This window comes from Lactuca saligna, chromosome 7 (assembly GCF_052625555.1).
Source record: "Lactuca saligna cultivar CGN05327 chromosome 7, ASM5262555v1, whole genome shotgun sequence".
Taxonomy (NCBI): Eukaryota; Viridiplantae; Streptophyta; class Magnoliopsida; order Asterales; family Asteraceae; genus Lactuca; species Lactuca saligna.
The window spans coordinates 173,284,720-173,308,365 of record NC_136423.1 but is presented as its reverse complement, the minus strand read 5'-3'; the positions used below and the strand labels follow the sequence as shown (position 1 = coordinate 173,308,365).

General features: G+C 33.9%; 3 protein-coding genes and 1 long non-coding RNA gene across 4 annotated transcripts; 1 reads left to right on the top strand and 3 right to left on the bottom strand.

Moving 5' to 3' along the window:
* Positions 1 to 2,579: 2,579 nt before the first annotated feature.
* LOC145007607 (uncharacterized) lies at positions 2,580 to 4,302 on the bottom strand. The gene is made up of 2 exons (XM_078966515.1): positions 3,579 to 4,302; positions 2,580 to 3,215 (listed from the first exon to the last, which is right to left on the bottom strand). The coding sequence occupies exons 1-2, from the start codon at positions 4,210 to 4,212 to the stop codon at positions 2,797 to 2,799; spliced, it is 1,053 nt and encodes a 350-aa protein (XP_078822641.1). The 5' UTR covers positions 4,213 to 4,302; the 3' UTR covers positions 2,580 to 2,796.
* Positions 4,303 to 8,310: 4,008 nt separating this feature from the next.
* Positions 8,311 to 12,251, bottom strand: LOC145004751 (ADP-ribosylation factor GTPase-activating protein AGD5-like). The gene is made up of 10 exons (XM_078963738.1): positions 12,117 to 12,251; positions 10,943 to 11,001; positions 10,744 to 10,834; positions 10,153 to 10,207; positions 9,963 to 10,053; positions 9,685 to 9,853; positions 9,473 to 9,611; positions 8,927 to 9,393; positions 8,776 to 8,843; positions 8,311 to 8,681 (listed from the first exon to the last, which is right to left on the bottom strand). Exons 1-10 carry the CDS (start codon positions 12,165 to 12,167, stop codon positions 8,513 to 8,515), a joined length of 1,359 nt encoding a protein of 452 aa, XP_078819864.1. The 5' UTR covers positions 12,168 to 12,251; the 3' UTR covers positions 8,311 to 8,512.
* Positions 10,324 to 12,593, top strand: LOC145004752 (uncharacterized). Its single transcript, XR_013662434.1, has 2 exons — positions 10,324 to 10,600; positions 12,086 to 12,593. It is a non-coding gene; the product is annotated as an uncharacterized LOC145004752 (long non-coding RNA).
* An 8,280-nt stretch (positions 12,594 to 20,873) lies between these two features.
* On the bottom strand, positions 20,874 to 22,713 carry LOC145006613 (uncharacterized). Its single transcript, XM_078965692.1, has 6 exons — positions 22,182 to 22,713; positions 21,983 to 22,060; positions 21,847 to 21,881; positions 21,710 to 21,765; positions 21,525 to 21,623; positions 20,874 to 21,143 (listed from the first exon to the last, which is right to left on the bottom strand). The coding sequence occupies exons 1-6, from the start codon at positions 22,578 to 22,580 to the stop codon at positions 21,085 to 21,087; spliced, it is 726 nt and encodes a 241-aa protein (XP_078821818.1). The 5' UTR covers positions 22,581 to 22,713; the 3' UTR covers positions 20,874 to 21,084.
* Positions 22,714 to 23,646: the final 933 nt, after the last annotated feature.

Genomic DNA, 23,646 nt, shown 5'->3' with positions numbered 1-23,646 from the left:
CTCACTGGTTTTGATCATGATGATATTACAACTTCTCTAGCTAGCAATGCTAACTTAGTGTCAAATGAGAATCTTGACACTATCTTTAATAATGTCGATGATGTTGTCCTTCCAACAACTGAGACGAGGAAGTCAAATGAAGTTTTTCAAACTACAAAATGGCAAGTGTTTCCATTCCAATGGGGATGGTTATGGGATGTTCCCCTCCTGTTTCTGTTCCTCCTACCTCAGAGCCATTTGTGAGTGATTTTGCGACAACACAGTCTGATCAACCCCAGTTGAAAAGACAAAGAAGGGATCAGAGGCAAAGTGATGTAATTGCAAGTCTCGTTAGCAGCCTCCCAGTACCACCTACTACTACTACTGCTGCTACCAATCTCACCAAAACCAAACTGTTTTCTGTGGGTCTAGACACTACCTTTGAGGTTGGTGATTCCTCTATTCCACCAGGGTTTACCCCTCCTCGACCTGATCATGATGAAGCTTCTGTGAGATTCGCAATGCACTTGGCTGAGGAGTAATTTTTGATGCCTTCTCCTTGCGGCAAAGGTGTTTCTATGGGAGATGGTGGTTATGGAGGAGACAACTTAACTATCTCAGGGCTACAAAAAGAGATATCGGTGCTGAGCCAAAAAAAACATTGAGCTTGATATTCAAGTGTCAGAACTTAGAGTTGAAAATTCAAACCTTACTGTTCAAGTTTCTGAGCTTCAGTCTGATAATTCGATGCTTGGTGCGCAAGTTGCTGATCTTGCTAAAGACAAAGATTTAAAGTCAAAACAGATCTCCGATCTTCAAGACCACTTCAATCTCTTGACTTCAAGCTATTTTGAGTTAAAGAAGAAGCTTGAGGAAGACTTTGGTGATAAATACCAGACATCTGGTGATGAATACAAGATCAATCTTCATGTTCAAGCCTTTCCAGTCAATTTGCCAACTGGTCAAACTTCAAGAGAGGCTAATCGTGTTGAAGATGAGCCTCCTCAAGCCCCCCATATCTCAGGATCCATTCGCGACGCCCAAGAGGAAGCAGCTAAGAAAGGGCAACTGTTGTTCAAAAGAAACCCTACTCAGAATATTTCTTGGGATGAACCTGCGATTACAGTGACTGATCTTGAAGTCGTTCGTTTCAGAGACACTTTCGGTGATAAGTCAGGGATTTCTTCGTGGGGATTTCATGATCCTCTCAAGATGTGGATAGTGGTAAGGAAAAGTGGCAATTCTGAACTTTATAGAGATAGTCATGACTTCAGTTCATGGACTAGAGTCGATTTGACTGAATTGTCTCGAGCTCCTTTCTCCAATTTAACAAACAATCCTCAGGCAACTCAGTTTAATCACTTCCTTGAAGATCAAGTCAAGAAAGGGTTTCCAGCCATGAATAATGTTGAGTCTGTCATAGAAGAGCACTCTGATATCCTTGATCCTAAAACTGATAAGCCTTTGCAAGTCGTGATGTGGCCTGCAACCAAGCAGGTCAAACAATTCCCTATACTTCAACATTATCAAGATGGATCTCTAAGTTCTATGGAGTGTTGGTTCTTTGATGAAGTTACTTCCGCTGCGATCATCAAGCTCAAGAATGGGTGCATTCGACTCTACCATCGAAGAGATTTGTTACAGTTTCGAAAATGGGATATTCATCACTTAAGCAACTTTCAGATTTTGGTTGCAGAAGATACTTTTGAAGATGCTACGAAGGTGTATACAACTATGGTCGCTGAGATTATCAACAAACGGATGTGGAATGGGGCTATGGGGCAAGCGGATGTCATGGTAGTTACTAAAGGTTAACCTCGAGCTAGTCCAAACCAAGGGGGAGATTGAAGGGCCCGATTTAGTGGTTTGGTCTAGGCTTTATAATGTAATAGTAGAAAGTGTATTAGTGGTGAGTTTTGGTTAGTTTGCGGGATAGTTTATGGTTGTAATGAGTTTACGGCCGTAAACTCCTTTCGATCGTAGTCCCTTTAAATAGAGGGTTGGTTGTTGTTGATGCCTTTAGTTCACGGTCTTTCATCGAGTTGTACCAGACGTTTATTGATATAAAACGAGTGCAAGCTTGGTTTATTCTCTTTTCGTCTCTTTATTTGCTTTATGTGATTGTGTTTGCTATTGATCTCTGGTAAGATCCTTTATTTGGACTTTATATCATTTTATTATAAGAATAAGAAAATAAATAAAAGAAATTAAAATATAATTATTAAGGGGCATATTAGTCCTTTTAGATGTGATATGGACCAAAAACACAAGAAAATACAATCATACGGACCAAAACCACACAATGTATCTGAAATTGAACCGGTGGTGCACCAACGTTTCGTTTTGGACAAAATACACATAAATTTACCAACCAGAGAATATTTTTGCAATTATGTCTTTGAAATAAATATAATAGGATATAAATTAGAGTTGGGCCTCAATTAGATTCATATAAACAAAATTAACAAAATAAAATACAAAAATATTATATTCCATTAATGATTATATTAACCAATAATAGTATGAAATAAATATAATAGGAAATAAATTAGAGTTGGGCGTCTAATTAGATTCATATAAACAAAATTAACAAAATAAAATACAAAAATATTATATTCCATTACGAATATGATCTAATATACAATCGTTTACTCCTACGATAAAATTGTACATAATCTACTTTGATCTTGATCTTTAGAAAACCATAGGTAACACCAAAAAAAAAAAAAAAAAAAAAAAAAAAAAAAAAAAAAAAAACTTGTTGATAAAACGATGAACAAAACAGGACGAACGTATGTACGAACGACCTTTGCCAATTTAATGTGCCCCACGATTGATCATCTCCATGTACTGATTCAAGGATTCTTGTCTCTGTAATCTCATATCCTCATTGAATTTCTTAATGAATGCTTCCACTTTCCGGTTAAGTTCCTCCTGCCCCAACGACGGATCCTTCCTCAGCCTCCCCGACCCACCCGACCGACTCAGCTTCGACGGCATAGGCGGTGGTTTCCTACTACTACCACCTCCGCGGTTGACGTCAAACGTATCGGACTTCGTCATCCTTTCCGGGTGATGCTCGATTGGTGAGTCCTCGGAGTTGCGGTGTGTCTCCCACGTGTCAGATTTACGTAGGTGTCTCGTCAAAGGCACCGACCGGCCCTCCGTTATTGTCTTCCACGTGGTTTCCAATGTGTCCTGACGCTTCGGCTTCGCAATCCCCAACGCCCGTCCACCTGCAAATCCATGGTGTCAACTGTTAACTAACTGTAAAGTGTAAAACCAGAGAAAGCTGACGTCATCTTCACGATGTCGTTTTTTTATGACGATGTTAGTCTTATCTTTTTAAATTATAGTGGAAGGATCAAGCTTCAAGATTACGGCTAGTAAGTTCTGTTTGTCCTCTTCCTCACCGTCTTCAAAGGGCAATATCGTAATTAATATCTTTGATTGAAAACTCAGTGTATATCCGTTACATACTCCGGCGTATGATCACCGGAGATTACGAATAACAAATTGAAGATGTAAACTTCGTGTAACGACGTGTTAAATGTGAAAGAGCTTAAAGAGAAAGAGAGTGAGTATTATTAGTTTATTACCTTCGGCGCTGCCTTTCGCAAGTTTCCGGTGGCTGAATCTGGCGGAAGCTGGTGGTTTCTCCACCGGAAAAGTGAGATCTACTTGTTTTATTTTTGACGGGGTCCAGGAAGACATCGAGATTACATGCTTATTAATTGTATTATTTGTGATTTCTTCGTAAGCTTCGGTTGCTACCTTCATATCTTCATCCTTGTATTCATCAGTAAACTGAGGAATACCAAAATCCGGTTCCGGAGCTTGAACAAACATCGGACTATCGCCGTAACTAGCGGCGGTGATCTTCACGGGTTCATTCGCCAATTGACCACCGTGGAACGGTGGTTCCAGTGGGGGTAGCTCAACCTTGATGGGCTCAGTTGAGAGTAGGAGTGCAGTAGGGAGAGTTGGCGACATCGAGGGAGAAGGAGAAGCATCGAGCTTGGACTGTAAGCGTGAAGAAGCAACGATGGTGATGATGATACAGTTGATGACGACGTAAAGATACGGCGGTTTGAGCCAAGAGATGACGGAGGTCCATAGGAAAGGAAGGTCGGAGATTGTCAGCTCCATAATGACAGGTGCTACAAGTTTGAGCATGACAGCGGTTGACAAGACAGTGGCGGAAACCACGGCGAGTTTAAGAGAGAAGCCCATGGCGGTTTGTGGTGCCGGTGGTAGTGGAGTGGAGGCGGAGTTATGTGGGTATAAATAGTTGGAAATATGTGAGATTGAGGGTGGTGGAGGGATGGTAATAAATGGAGGAAAGTGTGGGCTTCCGCGATATGTATTTAAGTATATCTTAGTGGGACCTACATGCAGATGATGTTCACACTTGTATTTTCGTGATAATTCATATGTTGACCCAATTGTAATTTGTATAGTATGGATCATTTAATATTTTATTTGTCAATATGTATGATACTGAAGTGTTTGTTTTTCTTTCAGTTCATTCTTTTTTTCCTGACCAGAAAACATTAAAATCTATTATTTTTGTATAGTTCTTTCGATCCAAAGAAAATGAAAAGATTATTATCAATTTCTTTTTTTCTTCTTTCGTTTCTTTCTCTCCATTTTTTTGAAAGGATAGACAAATATATTAATATTGGGAAAAACTACTAAGAAGATGGGAGGTACATTAATAAAAAGCAGAAAACAACAAGAAAAAATAAACATTACAAACATTAATCCTTGCATTCAAGGATTGATTGCAGCACTCTTGTGTCCACACGAGAGAATCGCCTTTATTTGGGGAAATGACTTGATGAAATTCAACCATCTAAAAAATCTCAATTATGATTTGTCTGTTCAACAAATGACATAGCTTATAACGTGAATTAAATATCCGGAAAATAACTTGTAATACCAACGAAGTTTTGAAACAGTTCAAAAAACTTCAATCATGTTTTGTTTGTTAAAAAAAAACTCAACGAACTTAACATTTTGTTTAAAAAAACTCAACGAACTTATGCTTTTGTTCAATTCTCATTTGAAGCAACCAGATTCATTAGGTATACAATTAGTTGCAAATGATATCACATTATATTTAATGACATGACATTATATTTAATGACATAAAATAAACACATTAGAATTGTGTTTTATATATCGATTTAGGGTTTGAAGAGATGAGATGAGTCCTGGAATCGAACGAATCAAACCGAGAACCAAAAAATCGAAAACCGAAAATGAGAAAATATGGGAACCGAAAACCGAACCAAATATACTAGTTCGGTTCAGGTTCAGGTTCCGGTTCCGCTTTTGCCGTTCCAAAACCGTAGAACCGAACTTCGATTTTTGCATTTTGAGGTAGGTGCTCTCTCTCTCTCTCTCTCTCTCTCTGTGTGTGTGTGTGTCTATATATATATATATATATATATATATATATATATATATATATATATATATATATATATATATATATATATATATATATATATATATATATATATTACAAAAACCTTGATACCCTGAATGTTGCTCATGACGATGGGACCATTATATTTAATGTAACGAATATAAAAACAACCTATAATATTTACAAGATTCTTGTATGCAATTTAGGTGTAGTACTTGTAATATAAAACTAAACTAATTATTACAATAAGATGGATGAGTTGATAAAATAACAAATAATCGTTGAAATTTCATCGGTCTTTTGCATGTTTGTGACAGCTAGTTGGGCTGTCGCATTTATCAAAATATCTCATATTTGTTCGAACTTAATAACATAATTTATTTTTTTAAAATATTTACTTATTTGTATCGTGTAAAGATGGAGATGTCTTTTTAATAAAATCAGGCCCAGATGTCTACTGATCTGATATTTGTTTTATAAATGTTTATATACTCGTTTTCCAAATTTATTATTTATGTTTTTTACCAATTTGCTTTTAACAAGAAATATGGGTCTGAGTTTTTCTTGATCTTAAGAGTACTCGAGAGCTTATTTTTTTTTGGGAGAATCACGAGAGTAGCAACAACACGGAATCTTATATTTTGTTTGTGTGTGTGATTAGACATGATTTCAATTTATTAATTTTGGTGTTTAATTTGGTCGAAAAGGTTACAAGGGAAATAGTGCATATTTAATACATAACGTGGAAGGTGGCGTTAAATATAATTAATTTAGTAAAGTTGGTTTGTTTCTTAATTAATTAACTAGATCTAAGTGATTAAGGATTTAAGATTAGATTAGTGAGGAGCCAAGTGTTGATATGGTTCCCTACCGATAAGTCAATATCGTAGACATAAGCAAACCTTCCTATTTTTATAATTTTATATTATAAAATGTAACAAGGATAAGTTTTGTTTTGAAAAGTTTATTACAAGTAGTACGGTTATCTTTCTAACAAAATAAAGTTTTCTGGATTTGTGAAACACATATAGAGACATATGTCTCATGTACTCCATTCCTTGATCGTACTTTATTATTGTAGTTGATTAGTTGTTGGATTAGATAGAACAAAATTGTACTGATTAAGGTTTTTTTTTTTTTTTTTACATTATGTTTGGCATCATGAAATCCAGATTATGAGATAATACTTCAGAGAACAATTTCATATGAAGACACTAATGAGAAATCACAAACTATGAATTTATTTATATGAATATGAATTATTTCTTATTACCAAAGAAAATTGATCAATTAGCATTAGATGCTCATTATATCTGCAAATGTCATTTGGTTGAACTGAGATCAAACTTGCTCTATACAAGCATGTACTTTATACCTCCACTTGTTTTAAATCAAGACTTGAATTCTATTGTTAATCTTGTAAATTCCATTACACTACAATGATATAATGACAAAATTACCAACAGATAAAGACATGACAATATTTATTTGTTGGTGGTTAAGTTGCTAAGGATTTGTAAATTTGAAAATGCACTTAACATATAAAGTATGTTTTAAAAACTATGGAAACTGTGAATGGGGGAGATTCAATTGCATGAAAAACTGAAGTTTTTTACAACGTAAATTTATTTACATGAACATAATCATTATTCAAACTACATATCAGTTTTTATAATAAATAGATTTTGATAATAATAAGTTTGAGAAATCAAATATCATCCTACTTTTTATTTTCTATCATCTTCCTATCCATTTAAGATCGTCACATTTGTCATATTTAATATAATTAATAAATTTTTATTACACGGGTAAGGATTGATATGAAAGAAAAAGTATAAAAAATTAAGGATATTTAATTTTTCTAATATGTTTAAGCACTCAACAAAGTTAAAACAGTCGGCACCTGTGGCAACTGGCATCGCATGTGGGTTCTCCCAAAGGTACACACATGTGCATATTTGAAACTTCCATTTTTCACGCCTACTTTTACTAGCCTTGTTTGTAATTAAAAATATATAACACAAACTTATTCTGACTTATAAAAATCGAACTCAATATTATAGACATTATATACATGAAAAGAAGAAGTAATTTTATACTTGAAGAAAGGAAGAGAGTGAATATGAAAAGTGATAATAAAAAGGTTGTTTGGATTAAATATAGAGGCAATAGTGGTATTTGTAAGAGTGAATATTTCTCATTCTCCTTAATATAATTGTCTCCATGTATTGTGTTTTGGCCCTCGTTTTAAGCTTCTTGCTTATCCGGGGTTCAGCTTTATATAAATTTGCCATTTCCAAAAAAAAATAGATAATAAAAAGGTTGTTATTGATCAACATAAATTCATCACTAAGCACGATGATGAATGATCCAGGTATTGATACATCTTGAATGTTTAGATTATAAAATTTGATTGTATATTAATGTGAATTAAGGTTATTTAAAAACGTGAAGTAACCTATCGAAACGTGTAATACTTTGACCAAAATTTTATAAACGATATGCATACAATCTAATAATAAAAAACATCAAACAAATCTAAAATTAATCGAGCAACGTCACCCGCAAACCTACCATAGTGAGTCACGTAACGTTTAACGGTTTAATCCATCCATCAAAAGTCAAAACTCAAAAGTCAGTTTAAACTTTAAAGTTACGTGTAACTTCTGTCATGAAATTTTATTATCCTCGGGATTCACAGCATACCATTTCCATATTTGTTTAACCCAGTTTTTAATATTATTGATTTTAAAATAGTCACTAAAGTTTCTTTTATACGCATAAGTTTCCTATGTTGAATCTTAAACTTTATGGCTGATGAGTGATGAGGCAACGTTTTGATCACAAGTGGTAGACAATTGTCAATGTAAATAGATTATCAAATAAAAAAAAACAAAGAAAGCAAGGAGCAACAAGTTTAGAAATTCATTCACATACATTGGAAAATTAAAAAACTGGGAATAATGAGAAAAAAAACAAGCTGAAAACTGCATCCTCTACAAATAGTTTACAATCCCCGACACAGGAAAAATAGATTTTTTTTTTTCATTTTTTTTGTGAATTATGGTACACAAAATAAGAAGGGTGTATTAAAAAAGATCATGGTTTGGAGAACATCCCTTGAGTTAAGGACGAGAAATCATAGTCTTTTGCAGACTGTGAAGCCGATCCGGTTGCTGCTGGTGGTTTAGACCCACCAGATCCCCCCATGCTGCCAGGTGGCATCACCCCATTGGTAGTTGCATTCAATCCCATCGTGTTGTAAACACTATAACAAAATAATAATAATCATAGTGTTACCATTTACATTTACGCCAATTAATAATACATACAAAAAAGTAAGATATAAATTAGAATCATACCTGGATGATGTTGGAACCTGAAATGAACTGCCAGCTGGAATTTGTGCTCCGAGTCCCATATTTCCCATCTATTTATTTCATTAATTAAACAGTTACAAATAAAGTCTTAACTATATTAATTGTATAGAAAATATAAATACTTTTTATATACCTGTTGTAAATATTTCTCTAGTTCATCTTTTCCAGGTTGTGGTGTAGGTGTAGCATGCATTCCGGGAAACTGATAGCCAACATTTGCCCAGTTTTGATTGGGGAGTAAATTACGATGTTGCCCTTGGCCTCCATTGCCATTAAGATTTGGCAAACCACCTGATTTAGCAGCAGCAGCCATGAGTAGATACTGCTGCTGAGCTAACATAGCAAGTTGCTGTTGGTGAAGAGCATATGGTGATGTTGTGTTGTTATTGTTACTCTTTTCAAAGAGACTCATGATATCGTTTTTAACATCCTTCTGAGGCTTCTGTGATGCTGAATTAGGTTGTGAGAGAGGAGGTGAGTCTTTGAACAGATCTTCAATTCCAGAAGTGGGAACAGGATTTGGCTTTGTTTGGTTGTTAATGTTATCAACAGGTTTTGAAACGTCTGTTGTGATTGGTGGAACTTGAACAGCAGAAGCAGCTGTAAATCGATATAACAATATAAGTTGTTATGTGTAGTAGAATTTTAATCTTATTAAGTAATGAGTAAGTAGAGTTACATTGAAATCCTGCCCATAGATCGTCTGTAGAAGCTTCTGGAACTTTCTCATCCATTGAAAGCATGTCAAACAGATCAGTAGCAAATTCTGATTCAGTAGAAGAAACTGCTGATGACTCAGCTTTTGGAATTGGGATCACCTGTTATGTTGAAATAAATGAACAAACTTAACACATAATGAATCTAATGATGATGATGATGATGATGACATACAGATACAGGTTCGGGTCCTTTTGGGGGGACACGAAGGTTGACTTTTGTAGTGTGTGTTTGATAGCTCTTTCTTTCACTTTGCATAGGTGGTGGTGGAGCTTTCTCTTCTTGGACAACAGGAGGTGGGATTTCTCTTCCTTCTTTAGCAACCCATCTTTTGTCTTCATATCTTAAAAAAAAAAGGGACAACATTTTTTTTTAAGACTTTGAAACATAGAAAATGAAGAAGGGAATAGATTTTTTTTTTTTTTTTTTGAAGAGCTAAAAAGGGTATGTACTTTGCGCGAATGAAATTTTCAATGCCAACTCTATCATAATTTGGAGGGAGTTGTGCTTCCCAATAGCTATTCGACTTCTCGTTTCCCATAGCTGAGTGGAAAGAGAAAATGTATCACAAAACATAATCTTTAAAATTACAATAATTATTTATTTATATTTTTTTATAAACAAAAGGAATATCTGTCTTACATTGGATAAATGCAACCTGCTCGGGTAGCCATGTGTCCAGTGTAGCTGATCGCACCTAGAGAGAGAGAGAGAGAGGTGCATAAATAAATGAAAGAAAACATTATCGTGTCTATTAAAAGGTATAGTTAACCTATATGTTTTAAATTTTAATAACTATTTGTCTTAAGGGGAATGTCTTTATAACAAAACATGAAACATTCATGTAAAATGTGACTCAATAGTACCATGCATCAGAAGCTTGTACTCACTGCATCAAGGGTAGTTTTTTTTTTTTTTTTTTTTTTTTTTTTTTTTTTTTTTTTTTTTTTTTTTCTAAATAGCTCCAAAAACTCAATATAAAACAATGTAGGCAGATCTGTGTTTTTCTGTTTCTTATTCTAATTATTTTTCTCTCCATATACAAGGTGGCTAGTGGAAAAGGGATTCAGTCAAATTCCAAGAATTCAAGGTATTGATTTTACAAATATTTTTCTCACAGGTTGTGAAGCATAATTAATTAAACTCTGTTTTTTTTATCTATTCTTTTAAGATGTTCAGATGATAGGGACTTGTATGGATTAATAATAGGAGATGAAGTAATTAAATTATTACCTTTGATATGTGTACACCAAGGCTTCTATGGATTCCAGAACATTGCATGCATATAAAGATGCCTAGGTTCACACTAGCCCATCTAGGACCTCTGTCAGAAAAAAAAAAAAAAAAAAAAAAATGGTTTTAATAGTTAATATAGATAATAACTAAACAATAATCCAATATGATTAATGAATGTCATAAATGAAGTGCATACTTGGTTTTGCAATCAGCACACTCCCTATTCTCAGGCAATTTAAGAAGCCCTTCCAGTATCTGTAAACAAAGATCACATAAAATCAGTTGATATGCAGCATAAAGTTTTTTCAGTGCACCATAATGTGAAAAATAAAGGAATTGTATTGTTTTCACTTCACAAGTTTCTTTCTATATGTACACAACAGTTTTTCAAAGTTTTAACTTTTAGCCCTAAATTGCTCAATCTTGATGACCAAATCAAATAAAGGATGGTTTTTCTTCTATAGTTTATATCGTTATATAATGATCACATATTTGGTAGCATTAACATTTAAAAAGTAATGGAGTCCATCTAATTCATAACAGCCCCTTTCTTTTGATTAAAGACAGCTTATTACACTTGTTTGCAAGTGAAAGTCCACCTTGAACAAATATTTACTAAAAGAAATAATGCCAAATTGGGGTATCAGCACATTACACGAAATAAAGTTGTTGCAGGTAGTTGTAAGATTCATGTTTACATCAACTTGCCTTGGAATTTAATAGACTAAAGTCAGCCTCTTGATTCACCCTTTCTGTTCTCTTAATCTCTTATTACATTTATTGATGCTCAAAGTCAGTTGAAGCCCATGATTCGTTGTTATTAAGTGACTTCTGATAAAATTCTAAATGCAAGTACTAAAAATTTATATATGACTGCAAGTAAATTTCACTAAGCTTTTGAGTTATAACCATCATCCGTGTAACTATAGGTCTATATCCCCTTCTCAGTCATGTTCTAGTGCTCATTCATCACAAAAAATTTACAATTTTTTGTTTTAGAGTAGTTTGTCATCTGGTATCCCTTGCACATAATATGGATCAGTTTACTAAACATGCTGATCTTTTTATTAACTTACTCTTACGTAATATATGATGTAAACGTATGCTCGAAGAGGAATATAGGATACAGATCTCCCTAATTACTAGACAAAATATGTTTATGAAAGTCGCAAACAATAATCGAACAATCAAACGGAACAGATTTCATACAAATTCAATAGTTTTCGATCACACGTATTCAATGTTTATTGAAATAGATCAGCTGCTAAATCTTAAATCAAGTATACTAGATGATATCACGACATATCAGTTAACCTAATAAGTGCAAAACTAAATACAGATCAAGTTACGGAAGAGGAAGAAGACGAGACCTTTCTGTGCCTAGCATTGAGCTCCTTGGAAACACCTGCCTTCTCGTTCATAGTTGCCGATAGGATTACAGAAAAACCTCGATCTCTATCGGCGTTGAGATCTCTCCGTTTTGAGGTGTTCCGATTATAGGATGACGATTTAGATCACCGGAGACGACGACGACGACCGGGAGAGATCGGTAGTCGGTTGGTCGTGATGAGGCTTTGATATTTTTGACCTGTGTTTTGGGGTTTGGGCGTGTGAAGAGAGTTGCTAAGTGGCTGTGGAGCCGGTGTACATTGATCTTGGACGTGTGAATCGGATTACTGCTGGTGTAAATGTATCCGTATTGGGTCCCACCTGTTATTTTTAGAAACAACAAGTAAATGTAACATCTTTCCTAATACTAATAAGTTTCAATATTTAGTGTAATGGACAAAAATAACTATGAAGTTTAAAAAATTTTAAAATTATATAAAATAAAAAGTTGAAATCTATTTGAAGTAATTTTGTATTAAAAAATTTTATTTAAATAAAAGTTAAAAGTTCATAGTGAACGGAAGTTTTTTTAATTCAAGTTAATTTTTTTAAAAGCTAAAAGCCAAAAACTTTGTAAATGATCAAACTTGCATATTTGAATTTTTTTTTTTTAAGTTGCGTTTGTTTTATACACTTTAGTTTATCTTTTGATTTTATTGGAATATAATGTTAGATTATACCAATAAAGTAGATCGTAAGCTAGTATTTTAAAATGTTATTTGTGATAATTTTAACCTTTTGATGGAGTTTGAGCAAGGCCTTGTTTGATTTCTTGTTGAACCAGTCCGGACCTTTTTGGCTGATTCTTACCGATCATTGCATTTGATACCATCATTGCTACATCTTACTCAGTCTTGAAGGTCTTACCTGGTCACAAAAAAAAACTCGTTGACTGAACAGAGAAGCCTTGTTCCCATATTTGCTCTTCTTCTTCTTCTCAAGTGTCCGTTCTCCTTGCCTACCTCCAAGATATGCAAAGGCAAAATGCAAACATATATCAACACCAATCTTGCCTTTTTTGGCCAACGCCTTCGTCGTCCCCGTCTAACATCGCCATACCCACCAATGTCACATCATCCTCCTTCCCCACATCATTTGGTATGTCTCTCCCTCTCTCAGTTGATCTGTGATTTGCTCTTTAATTTTGGATTATTGATCTGATTCACGTTTTGCTCCACAATCGATTTTTATAAAGTTAGGCTCAAGTAAATTCCAAGGTTAGCATCTCGTTGAATCGAATCCAATCTCTCTTTATGTTTTGTAATTGTTCTTTGGTTTGTATAACATGCACATTCATTTATCGTGTTTTGTTAGTTTAAAAGTAAATACTAATATATAATATATAATTTTGAGCATTGCGATCTAACAAAAATGTTTTTACGAGAATTGAAGTAAAACTATGTTTAGAATCATTCAGAAAGTGATGGGAAGTCTTATGAGATTCCAATCAAAAAGTCAAATATTGAAATTAATGAAAATGCAAAATTTAAGTTGGAAATAAGTAAAAATAATGTTATTGAAAGTTGTAAATTATCTTGTTAGAAACATTTAGACGAAAACATCACTGAAATCCAAGTTATACGAATAAGTTATGACTTATTGAAGTTTCGTGGTAGAACCGGCACAACCTCACATGACGTAAACTGTGAGTTTACGATAAACTACTTTTTAGCCTTTATGATCTAAATGAAAGTCGCAGTATTCATTAAACCGATAACTTTCATAAAAAGAACGTCCAAATCTGATTTCGTATGAGGAAGTAATGATTTTTCTAAGAATCGGCATGGCAGTATTCAACTTGAAATTCGAACCATAGATCGTGCGATTTTTAGCTGATACAACCTAAACGAGAATCGAAGATATCATCAATAGTAGTTCAACGGTAAAAAGACAGACGAAAACGGGCGTCGAATGATGTCACACCCCCGAACCAGACGGCGGAAACGTCCGAGAGCTCGCGTGACTTTAATTGAATATCATCACAATGAATATACATGAATCATAACATAAACGTCACCATGCATCAATATATTACAACTGGAATTGTTCACATCAAGTACATTGTTTTAACATTTCACATTCATAACATAAATTGTTTAAGTGCTTTTAACAACATAACATCCTAACATTACTTCATATTACTCTTCCGCCTACCTGTTACCTGAGAATACAAGTTATTTTGGAAAAACATCAACATATGAAATGTTGGTGAATTCATAAGCAATGTTGTGATAAAATGATTTGTATAGTTTGTAAAACCCAGAAAATCTGATATTTTCTGAAAAGACTTTTGTTTATCAAAGTGTGAAGATCCATAAGTTGATGCATGAGTTATTTCAAAAACATATATATAAAGGGTATTTTGTATAATAGTTATAAAATTTTGAGCGAGTAGTATTGAATCCCTCGGAAAACCCGATGTTTTCCGACGTTGAAATGTATTCGTAATTACTGATTTTTGTATTGTCTTAACGAATGAATCTTGATTAATCCACATTGTATATCGTCCTAATTTCATCTACTTTGAAATCCCGTCAGCCTTAGCGAACGAAGAGAAGGGAAGCATTATGTCCCACTACTATCGTAAGCACTTAGGCTGTCGTGGATGCGAAAGACACGATGGTCCAACTCGCATTTGATTACTGTGACCTTACTAGCTTTTCTAAAGGGACACTTTGGCCCACTAGCACATAAAAGCTATTGAAAGTCCTTTTATAAAATATTGGGTCATTGAATGCCCAATAACATATAAGCGTTATCCCTTTGGGCCCAAAGATCATGTTGGTGGGCTTGCAAGGCCCAACAAGCATGATTTGAAGCTCATAAGCCCAATGTTTGTAGATTTACTCATTGTAGTCATCACGTATCTATTAAAGAGTTTTGATTTAACGATTGTTGTTTTGTATTGATTCGAGACCGAATAAATTTGTTTATAACGATATTTGGTGTTGAATGTGTATTCGTTTTTCGTCTTGTCGATTGTCGTGGATCTTGTATTTTGCCTTAATGAATTAATTTGTTTAAAAGTAGTATTTGACCTTTTCACTACCTTTTTTTTTTAAAATAACACTTTTAGTCCTTTATATAAAAGAATTTTATTTTTAGTCCTTTAAAACATTTTCTTGACACTTTTGTATCATAAACTTGTTGAAAAGGCAGTTTTAAACCAAAATTTATTTTGCTAACAGCTTTAGCCCTTCCAAAATGGTATTCTCGGTTAGAACCCCATTTTTTTGTAACTTTTACAATTTTGGCCCAAAATCTAAAAAGTTTACATTTTTGGTCCTTTTTGGAATTGAAAAGCATTTTTGACCTTTGAAATAGTTTTATTACACTTCTTATCCCCTGTTTTGCAAAATGTTATATTTCAGCCCCTTTAAACTTCAAATTTCTCAATTATGGGCTTATTGGGCCGAAAAGCCCAAATTTAGCCTATTAAGCTAAAAATTTGCATTTCAAGTCCTTTGAAAATTCTAATCTTCAGAAAAATGATTATAGAAAATTTTTTGACCCTTTTGACCCTCAAGAAACCGTGAATTGATAGTTTTTAACCCAAGTTTTGTATTTTTGACAATTTAAGCCCTAAAATGGGGTTTATGCTAGAATATGTTTCTCATAACCTTATAAGTTATTTTTATTGACTTGATTAGTTAAAAATAACTTAGATTATGTTTGTTTCCTTCCTCATGTCATAGATCTCGAGTTAACATCCCTTTTGGTTATATTTTTATCACAAGAACACATAAATTCACACACATACATGCATAAAATCACACATAGCATATACACATAGATCTACACATTTTCTTGTATTCTCCCCCATAAAACATATGAAAACCGAAAAGAGAGGGGTATGAAGCTCACCTTGAGTTGTAGTTTTGGTTTTGAAGAAAGAAATGGAAGAGTTTGATGCTATTCTCGGTCCTAGCAAGCTTTCTTGGGTGGATCTCGAACTTAGTATGTTTCTAGGAGTATGATCATGAATTCAAAGTGGTAAGAAGAGTGAATGAGTGTAGAAATGAAACATGTTTGCAAAAATCTTACCACTAGAGTGTAGCTTGAAGTGATTCTTTGGATGAAATCCCTCTTGAAGCCCTTACAATTTTCGAAGGTTTGAATGGAGGATGAAGAGTTGTTTTCTTTGAGAGTGTTTAGGAGGATTTTTAGTGAGATGTGTGTGTGTTTATGTGTTTGGCCGAGAAGGAGAAAGAGGTGGGAAAAAGAGAGAGAAGATGATTTGACATGCATGGAAGTATGGGATTTTTAAGCTTGGTTGCATGCTAAATAATATGGAGGTGGCAATGCCACACAAATCCTCCACTTTCTCAAATTTTTAAACTTATGGGCCGAAAATGGGCTTAAGGAAAGGAGTAGTGTAATAATTTGAGCCCCTTCTTGTATTGTTCGAAAACATATAGCCCATAAGGAAAAGTTCTCAGCCCATTGGGCCCTTAAGCGTATTCACAACCCAATTTAGCATAAAGGAATGGGTTTGAGTCTATTAAAGTTATTTGGATTTGTTATGGCCCAATAAGGCCCATTAGAAATAAGATGGATCATTTTAGGCCCAAAGTAGTCAAGTTGAAAGTTTATTGGTTCGTTAGACCCAATAAGAGAATCCTAGTCCATAATAATCTTGAACCGGGATTTCTAAGGTTTCCAACCCTTAGTTTAACATATGAGATGTGTTTGAACGAGAATAAAGTATAGGCTTTTACAATGGATGATGCTTATATGAGAATAGAATTTCCTAGCAAAATGCCAGTTGTGACAAATGAAGAAGTTATGAATTTTTAACGGACTTCTCCTGTCCCGGCCTGTTAAAAATATAATATTAAAAATAAAGTCAAAATTAGCCGGTGGAGTCTAAACGAAAGTTGTAGAGTATAATTTCACCTACGCATGGATATAAAGAACGTCAAAAACGGAGCTCGTATGCAAAAGATATGAATTTTTGAAGTTTTAGGCACAAACTTCGAGGCTGGAAGAACATCCAACGTACACTTAGTATACAGATTAATACGCCCAGCGTACAAGATACGTACGCCCAGCGTACGTTTGTGTACACGATCCGAGATTAGCCATGTCACCTACTCCTTCGCATGGCTTACACGTGTCGTAGCCTTGACACGTCCGAACTGGTCCCCTAGGCGTTTGAAGGAGTACGTCAGCGTAGAAGTCATTAAGGCAGTACGCCCCGCATACTGAAATTTACAACATAATGTAAACGCTTAAAGGTAAGGTAATTAAATATTTATATCTTATATAAATATAATATATGTATATCACTATTGCTTAAAGATATTTCATATGATTTGTTTTTGTGAAAACAGCTCAAGTATGTTGCAACTTTGGCATGTCCTTTAAATTTCTCCAGACTCTTAACCGAAAGAATAAAACAATAAATGGAATGGAAAGTATTTGAGAGCTTACGCGAGTTTAACAAAATAAAAGAAAGAAGAGAAAAAGAAAGACATGAGAGAAAAGAAGAGAAAGGAAAGGAAAATAATTTTTTTTTTTGTTCCCGAGTTAGAGAGAAATGGAAGGAAAATGAATCATTTTGTTCTTTTTTTCCAAATCCTCCCAAATCGGAAGGAAAGTTAGGAGAAAAAGTGATTCTCTCATTTCCCTCCACTTCCCTAATTTAATGAAACTCGGGAACACTAATTTCTTTTATTTTCTTCTCATTTCCACTCATTTCCTTTCCTTTCTCTCGTTAAGTTGAACTCGGGAACGGGGTTTTAATTTCTTGATGGATACCGATTCATCTTTAATTATATCTCTAACTTATTTGAAGCTGAAATTTTTGTTAAATATTGGTGAACTTTTTTATAAGAAGAGTTTTGGATTGTGTATTTGTAATTGTTGTTGTTTTTTTTTTTTTGTTTGAAATGATTTATGTTTAATTTAGATTTTGTATTTTTATAACTTTCAACAACAATCAAACGGATAATCAAACAACATTGTTTCAGTCAGACTTCAGACTTGGGTCTGATTAACCAAGTTTGACCAAATTGGCTGAATTTTTACAAGTCGATCCGAGTTTGACCTTTTGACCAAGGTTGACCGAATTGTAAGTTATTTGGTCAAGTTTGCTTAACCACCTTTGTAAGAGAGTTTGAGTACTCGACTGAGTTAATCAAGTTCTACAACATTGGTACCATGTAACAAAGACAAAAGTATAAAAAAATAATAACTTAGCAAATTTTCAATTTTAATGCAATAAATTTAATGCCAAGTTTAAATCGTTTTTTTTAATGCAAAGGATTTTACGTCAATATTCATGTTGGATGACAACAAAACAAGTTAAACACTCCAGACAAATATAAAAAACAAACTTCGGTGAACTCACAAGATTTTTAAAAGCGTAAATCAAAAGGACACGATATTTAACGTGGTTCAGTCAATGTGACCTACTTCCACGGGCAAACGAGAGAGATGATTTTATTAACTTTCTGAAACAATTACAACCACTCAAAGTGTATCTCACTTTGAGCTCTCACATAAATCTAGCAATTTACAATATTGGGGGTATAAGCTTATTTATACTTAAGGGATCAAACCTGAAACTCTAATGGGCCAAGCCCATTGGATCATAGGCCCATAAATTGTAACAACCAATTATATTCCACCAAGCAACATCTTTTGGAACATTCTTTCATCTTGAGCATCATAGAGGAGTTTATAACATACTTGCCTCATCAAGGACCAAGATGGTCTTGCGCCATCATAGCACAACAAGAATATGGATGGCACAAGAGCATCTAGGTTGGAGCAACATCGCCATCTTGGCGTAACAATGACATGTATAGCGCAACAACATACTCCATAGCGCAAGAGGGATACCTCATGGAGCAAGAGGGATTATCTTGGCGCAAGGAGTGCCCTTGGCGCAACAGTATCTCTCTTAGCCCATGTCTTCAGCAGATGGCGCAACAAGGTCCCCTTGTTGCTCCATATCACTCCCAAGTGATCCAAACCTCTTCTATGTGCTCCAACCCCCCTTCTGGACAATCCATTCATTTGACACTTGATTCATTTCTTTGTCATATGATCCATTCATTTTCAAATGATAAGTTCATTTGTCACATGCTCCATGAACCCCAACCCCAAGTGTTCCATTGTGATCTAAGTGTTCCATATTGGACAAGACTTGATACCCCAACGATTCATATATCAAGCACCACTCTTTCTAACAATAATTGTTTATAATAAAACTTTAAAGCTAATGGTTGAGGGAATTTGATTTACAAGTAAACAAAATTTATCTATTAATTTGATTTACAAGTGGAAACAATATTAAGATTTTTTATTTAACTACAATAAAATCACAAATGGTAGAATATATGTTTGAGCATAAGAACATTAAGAATAGTCAACAATATATACTATTATTAAATGATAAAAATGATGACATCGATTTACTTTTATCTTTATTTCTGCATTTTCTGAGATTGAACTTAAAAATCTGAAAATATTGTCTAAGCCCTTTATGATTTTTATACATTAAAAACTTACACAATATTGTTATACAAATGTTAAAACTCATTCTTTTATTAATGGTATTTTGGAAACTCTAATGGGCCAAGCCCATTGGATCATAGGCCCATAAATTGTAACAACCAATTATATTCCACCAAGCAACATCTTTTGGAACATTCTTTCATCTTGAGCATCATAGAGGAGTTTATAACATACTTGCCTCATCAAGGACCAAGATGGTCTTGCGCCATCATAGCACAACAAGAATATGGATGGCACAAGAGCATCTAGGTTGGAGCAACATCGCCATCTTGGCGTAACAATGACATGTATAGCGCAACAACATACTCCATAGCGCAAGAGGGATACCTCATGGAGCAAGAGGGATTATCTTGGCGCAAGGAGTGCCCTTGGCGCAACAGTATCTCTCTTAGCCCATGTCTTCAGCAGATGGCGCAACAAGGTCCCCTTGTTGCTCCATATCACTCCCAAGTGATCCAAACCTCTTCTATGTGCTCCAACCCCCCTTCTGGACAATCCATTCATTTGACACTTGATTCATTTCTTTGTCATATGATCCATTCATTTTCAAATGATAAGTTCATTTGTCACATGCTCCATGAACCCCAACCCCAAGTGTTCCATTGTGATCTAAGTGTTCCATATTGGACAAGACTTGATACCCCAACGATTCATATATCAAGCACCACTCTTTCTAACAATAATTGTTTATAATAAAACTTTAAAGCTAATGGTTGAGGGAATTTGATTTACAAGTAAACAAAATTTATCTATTAATTTGATTTACAAGTGGAAACAATATTAAGATTTTTTATTTAACTACAATAAAATCACAAATGGTAGAATATATGTTTGAGCATAAGAACATTAAGAATAGTCAACAATATATACTATTATTAAATGATAAAAATGATGACATCGATTTACTTTTATCTTTATTTCTGCATTTTCTGAGATTGAACTTAAAAATCTGAAAATATTGTCTAAGCCCTTTATGATTTTTATACATTAAAAACTTACACAATATTGTTATACAAATGTTAAAACTCATTCTTTTATTAATGGTATTTTGGAACCCCCCCCCCCCCCCCCCCCCCTAAGTTTATCAATAAGCCACATCCAATAGCTTTCATGAAAACTAGTTTATCTATTCCAAATATACCCTGTTTTGTAGATATTCCTCATTTGAACCAAACCCAACTCATTTTAAATGAGTCAAAATTATCACCTCTAGGTTCTAGCATTACATGTTTTTGCATTTAAAGTGATATGTTTTCCCTTGAATTATGGGAACTACTTAAAGAATACAAATAATCTCGCATTATTTTGCTACAAATCATATAATTCTTCTGTACATCAAAAACTTATGAATACACGATTTCTGATTTTTGATTCTATCTATATTCATTACAACAATAGGGAAGGAGTAAGAATAGTTTTGACACCTCAATCGATATCCTTAACCTCAGCTTCAATATCAATAACAGGTCTAGATGAAGCCTTCCCTGCACAAACCATCCACCCATGTAATATATTAAAACACTAACATTTTACCTATTTGCCCTTCTTTAGGGGGTGTTTCTTTTTTCCTTAAGGGTTTAAGCACTTAATCTAGAAAAAAAATGACTTAAAAAAACATGGCTTAATGCATTAAGACATCAACCCTATTCGTATTTGCATTTCTTTCTTTCTTTTTTCCATCCAACTCCCCTCATTTTAAAATTTATGAACAATGTGAAAATTGTTTGTTGGAATATAAGGGTAAAATGGTCATTTAGTGTATTTAAAACGGTTTATTCAATCTAGAAAAGAAACAATCCTAGTAAGCAATATATGAGCATTTCTATTTGGTGTCAATATAGAAAGAACAGCTTAACAAAATGTACCTTTATTTGAACGAGAAGAAAAGTCGCCAAAAGCTTCACCAAATGATGTAGATTCATTCGGGTATTTCACAGGATTTCTTACAAACTCATTACCCACCACTGAAATCCAATATTATACACACAAATATTCGGTTATAAGAAATTATTCATTTACAAAAATACCCTAAAAGATTACATAATTTTACCTGAAAAAGGTTGACTACAATAGGGACACACCTGTGACTCCTCAGTTAACGTAGATCTACAACAACAACAAAAAAATGTAAATACCAAATATTTCATAAACAATTTAGAAGCATAAGAATCGAATTGAGTTTCTTACTCAAAAACCTGAAATTCATTTCCACAATTGGGGCACTGTATAAAACGACACAAATCAATTGCTTAGAATACACGATTTATTAATCTAAATAATGGAATTTTGTAAATACTATAGTGTTGTCAAAGATCGAAATTACATTGCTTTGAACCATGTCTTTTCCTGCCCACCAAATAAGAACTCCTAAACCCACAATTGGGACAAGAATCACAAGAAGCTGCCATTAAAATACAGTAAATTCGTTTGATTAGAACACAATTAAGCATGAAATGTTACTAATTGAGCAATTGGATCTAATTTTGAGAATAATGCAGAAACAGAGGAAGGGAGATTAATACCCAAACGGAAACAATGGCGTCAAGTACCCAACCAAGCTGTCCAGTAAAAGAAAGATAAGTCAAGCCGATAGCCAAAGCAAGATTCCCCAAAACCCTTGCTGTGCTGCCGTCGTCTCTTCCGCCACCGCCGCCGCCGGAGCTATTGAATTTAAGATTATTAGACCTAACAAGAACGACCCTCTTCTTATTGATTAGATTCTCATCGAACCGGTCTTTACTCAGTGACAATTTAACTCTGGATTCAAAACCCAATCTAGAATTTTGCTGATGAAAACAACAAACGTATCTCCTTGTAAAAGTGTTGGTGGATTGTCGTGATTTTGTAGTGTAAAAAGGTTGTCTTGGGGGTTTGTAATCTGTGAAAGTGGCGAAAATTTGTGGGAATATTGTCGTCATCATGGCGAATAGGAGAAGGGTTTATGAAAATTGGAAAAGATTCATAGTTTCTTGAAGAAAATTATAAAAAAAGAGTGTAGCGGATAATGAAAAATAAGGGATCTACTCTTCTTCTTGAAAAACTCCTGAAAAAAAAGAAAAAAAAAACTTTTCTTTGCCTTTCTTACTTCTCTCCTCTTTCATCTCTATCCTTTCTGTCTTTATGTCGACTGTTACGGTAAGAAGTTAGAACCGTTCACTTCGATGGTATGCCCAACTGTTATTCGTTCATATCTAATACCGGTTTGAAGGTTAATTATGTAAAATATCTTGTATTTTGAGTTTTTTTAAATCATTAAATATTTATTTATTTACTTATTTTGTCCATTTTAGCAGATTTAGGTAATATTTCAATTTAACAAAAAAAATCACGTTTGACAAAAAAAAAATTTGTTGGAACAACTTTTGAGTTGTTTGGCTTAGTTTTTGAGAAACCAAAAGATCTTCTAGAAAAAGATAGAAGCTAAAAGATGTTTGATAAAACAATTTTAAAACTTACTTTTTGATTTTTGATAGAAAGAAAATCAACTTTTTGGAAAGTTAGGAAAACCTGACTTTTTGCAACTTTTGTAAGAAAAGACTTTTGGCCCTTAAAAAGCTAAGCCAAACACCCCATTGGTTCTATCATATGCTAATTTGGTGACGACACTGATGTTTTTGTATTTGTTAAATGTTAGCCGAAGATTCTCTGTGTACTGATCTGGAGACCGAAGGTTTTGTGTTTGTTAATATTCAACTACATTTATTAATTTGGAAACTAAAAGGTTGCATTTTTTAGCAAAATCTTTTGCATCTACTAATTTGAATATGAATAACAAGGTAATGCCTAAGAAATTTATTGACTATGCTATTATTAATATGGTTATAGGTGGGGAAAAATAAGACTCGGATAAATCGATGAAATTAATATATATTAAATCATTTTTTATATTGAAAATACAAAGAAAAGTAGAAAACAAGAAAACAAAATTAATTTTCCAAACATAGATTGGAGTTCGAGATCCGTATTTCTATTTGATTTTGAAAATAC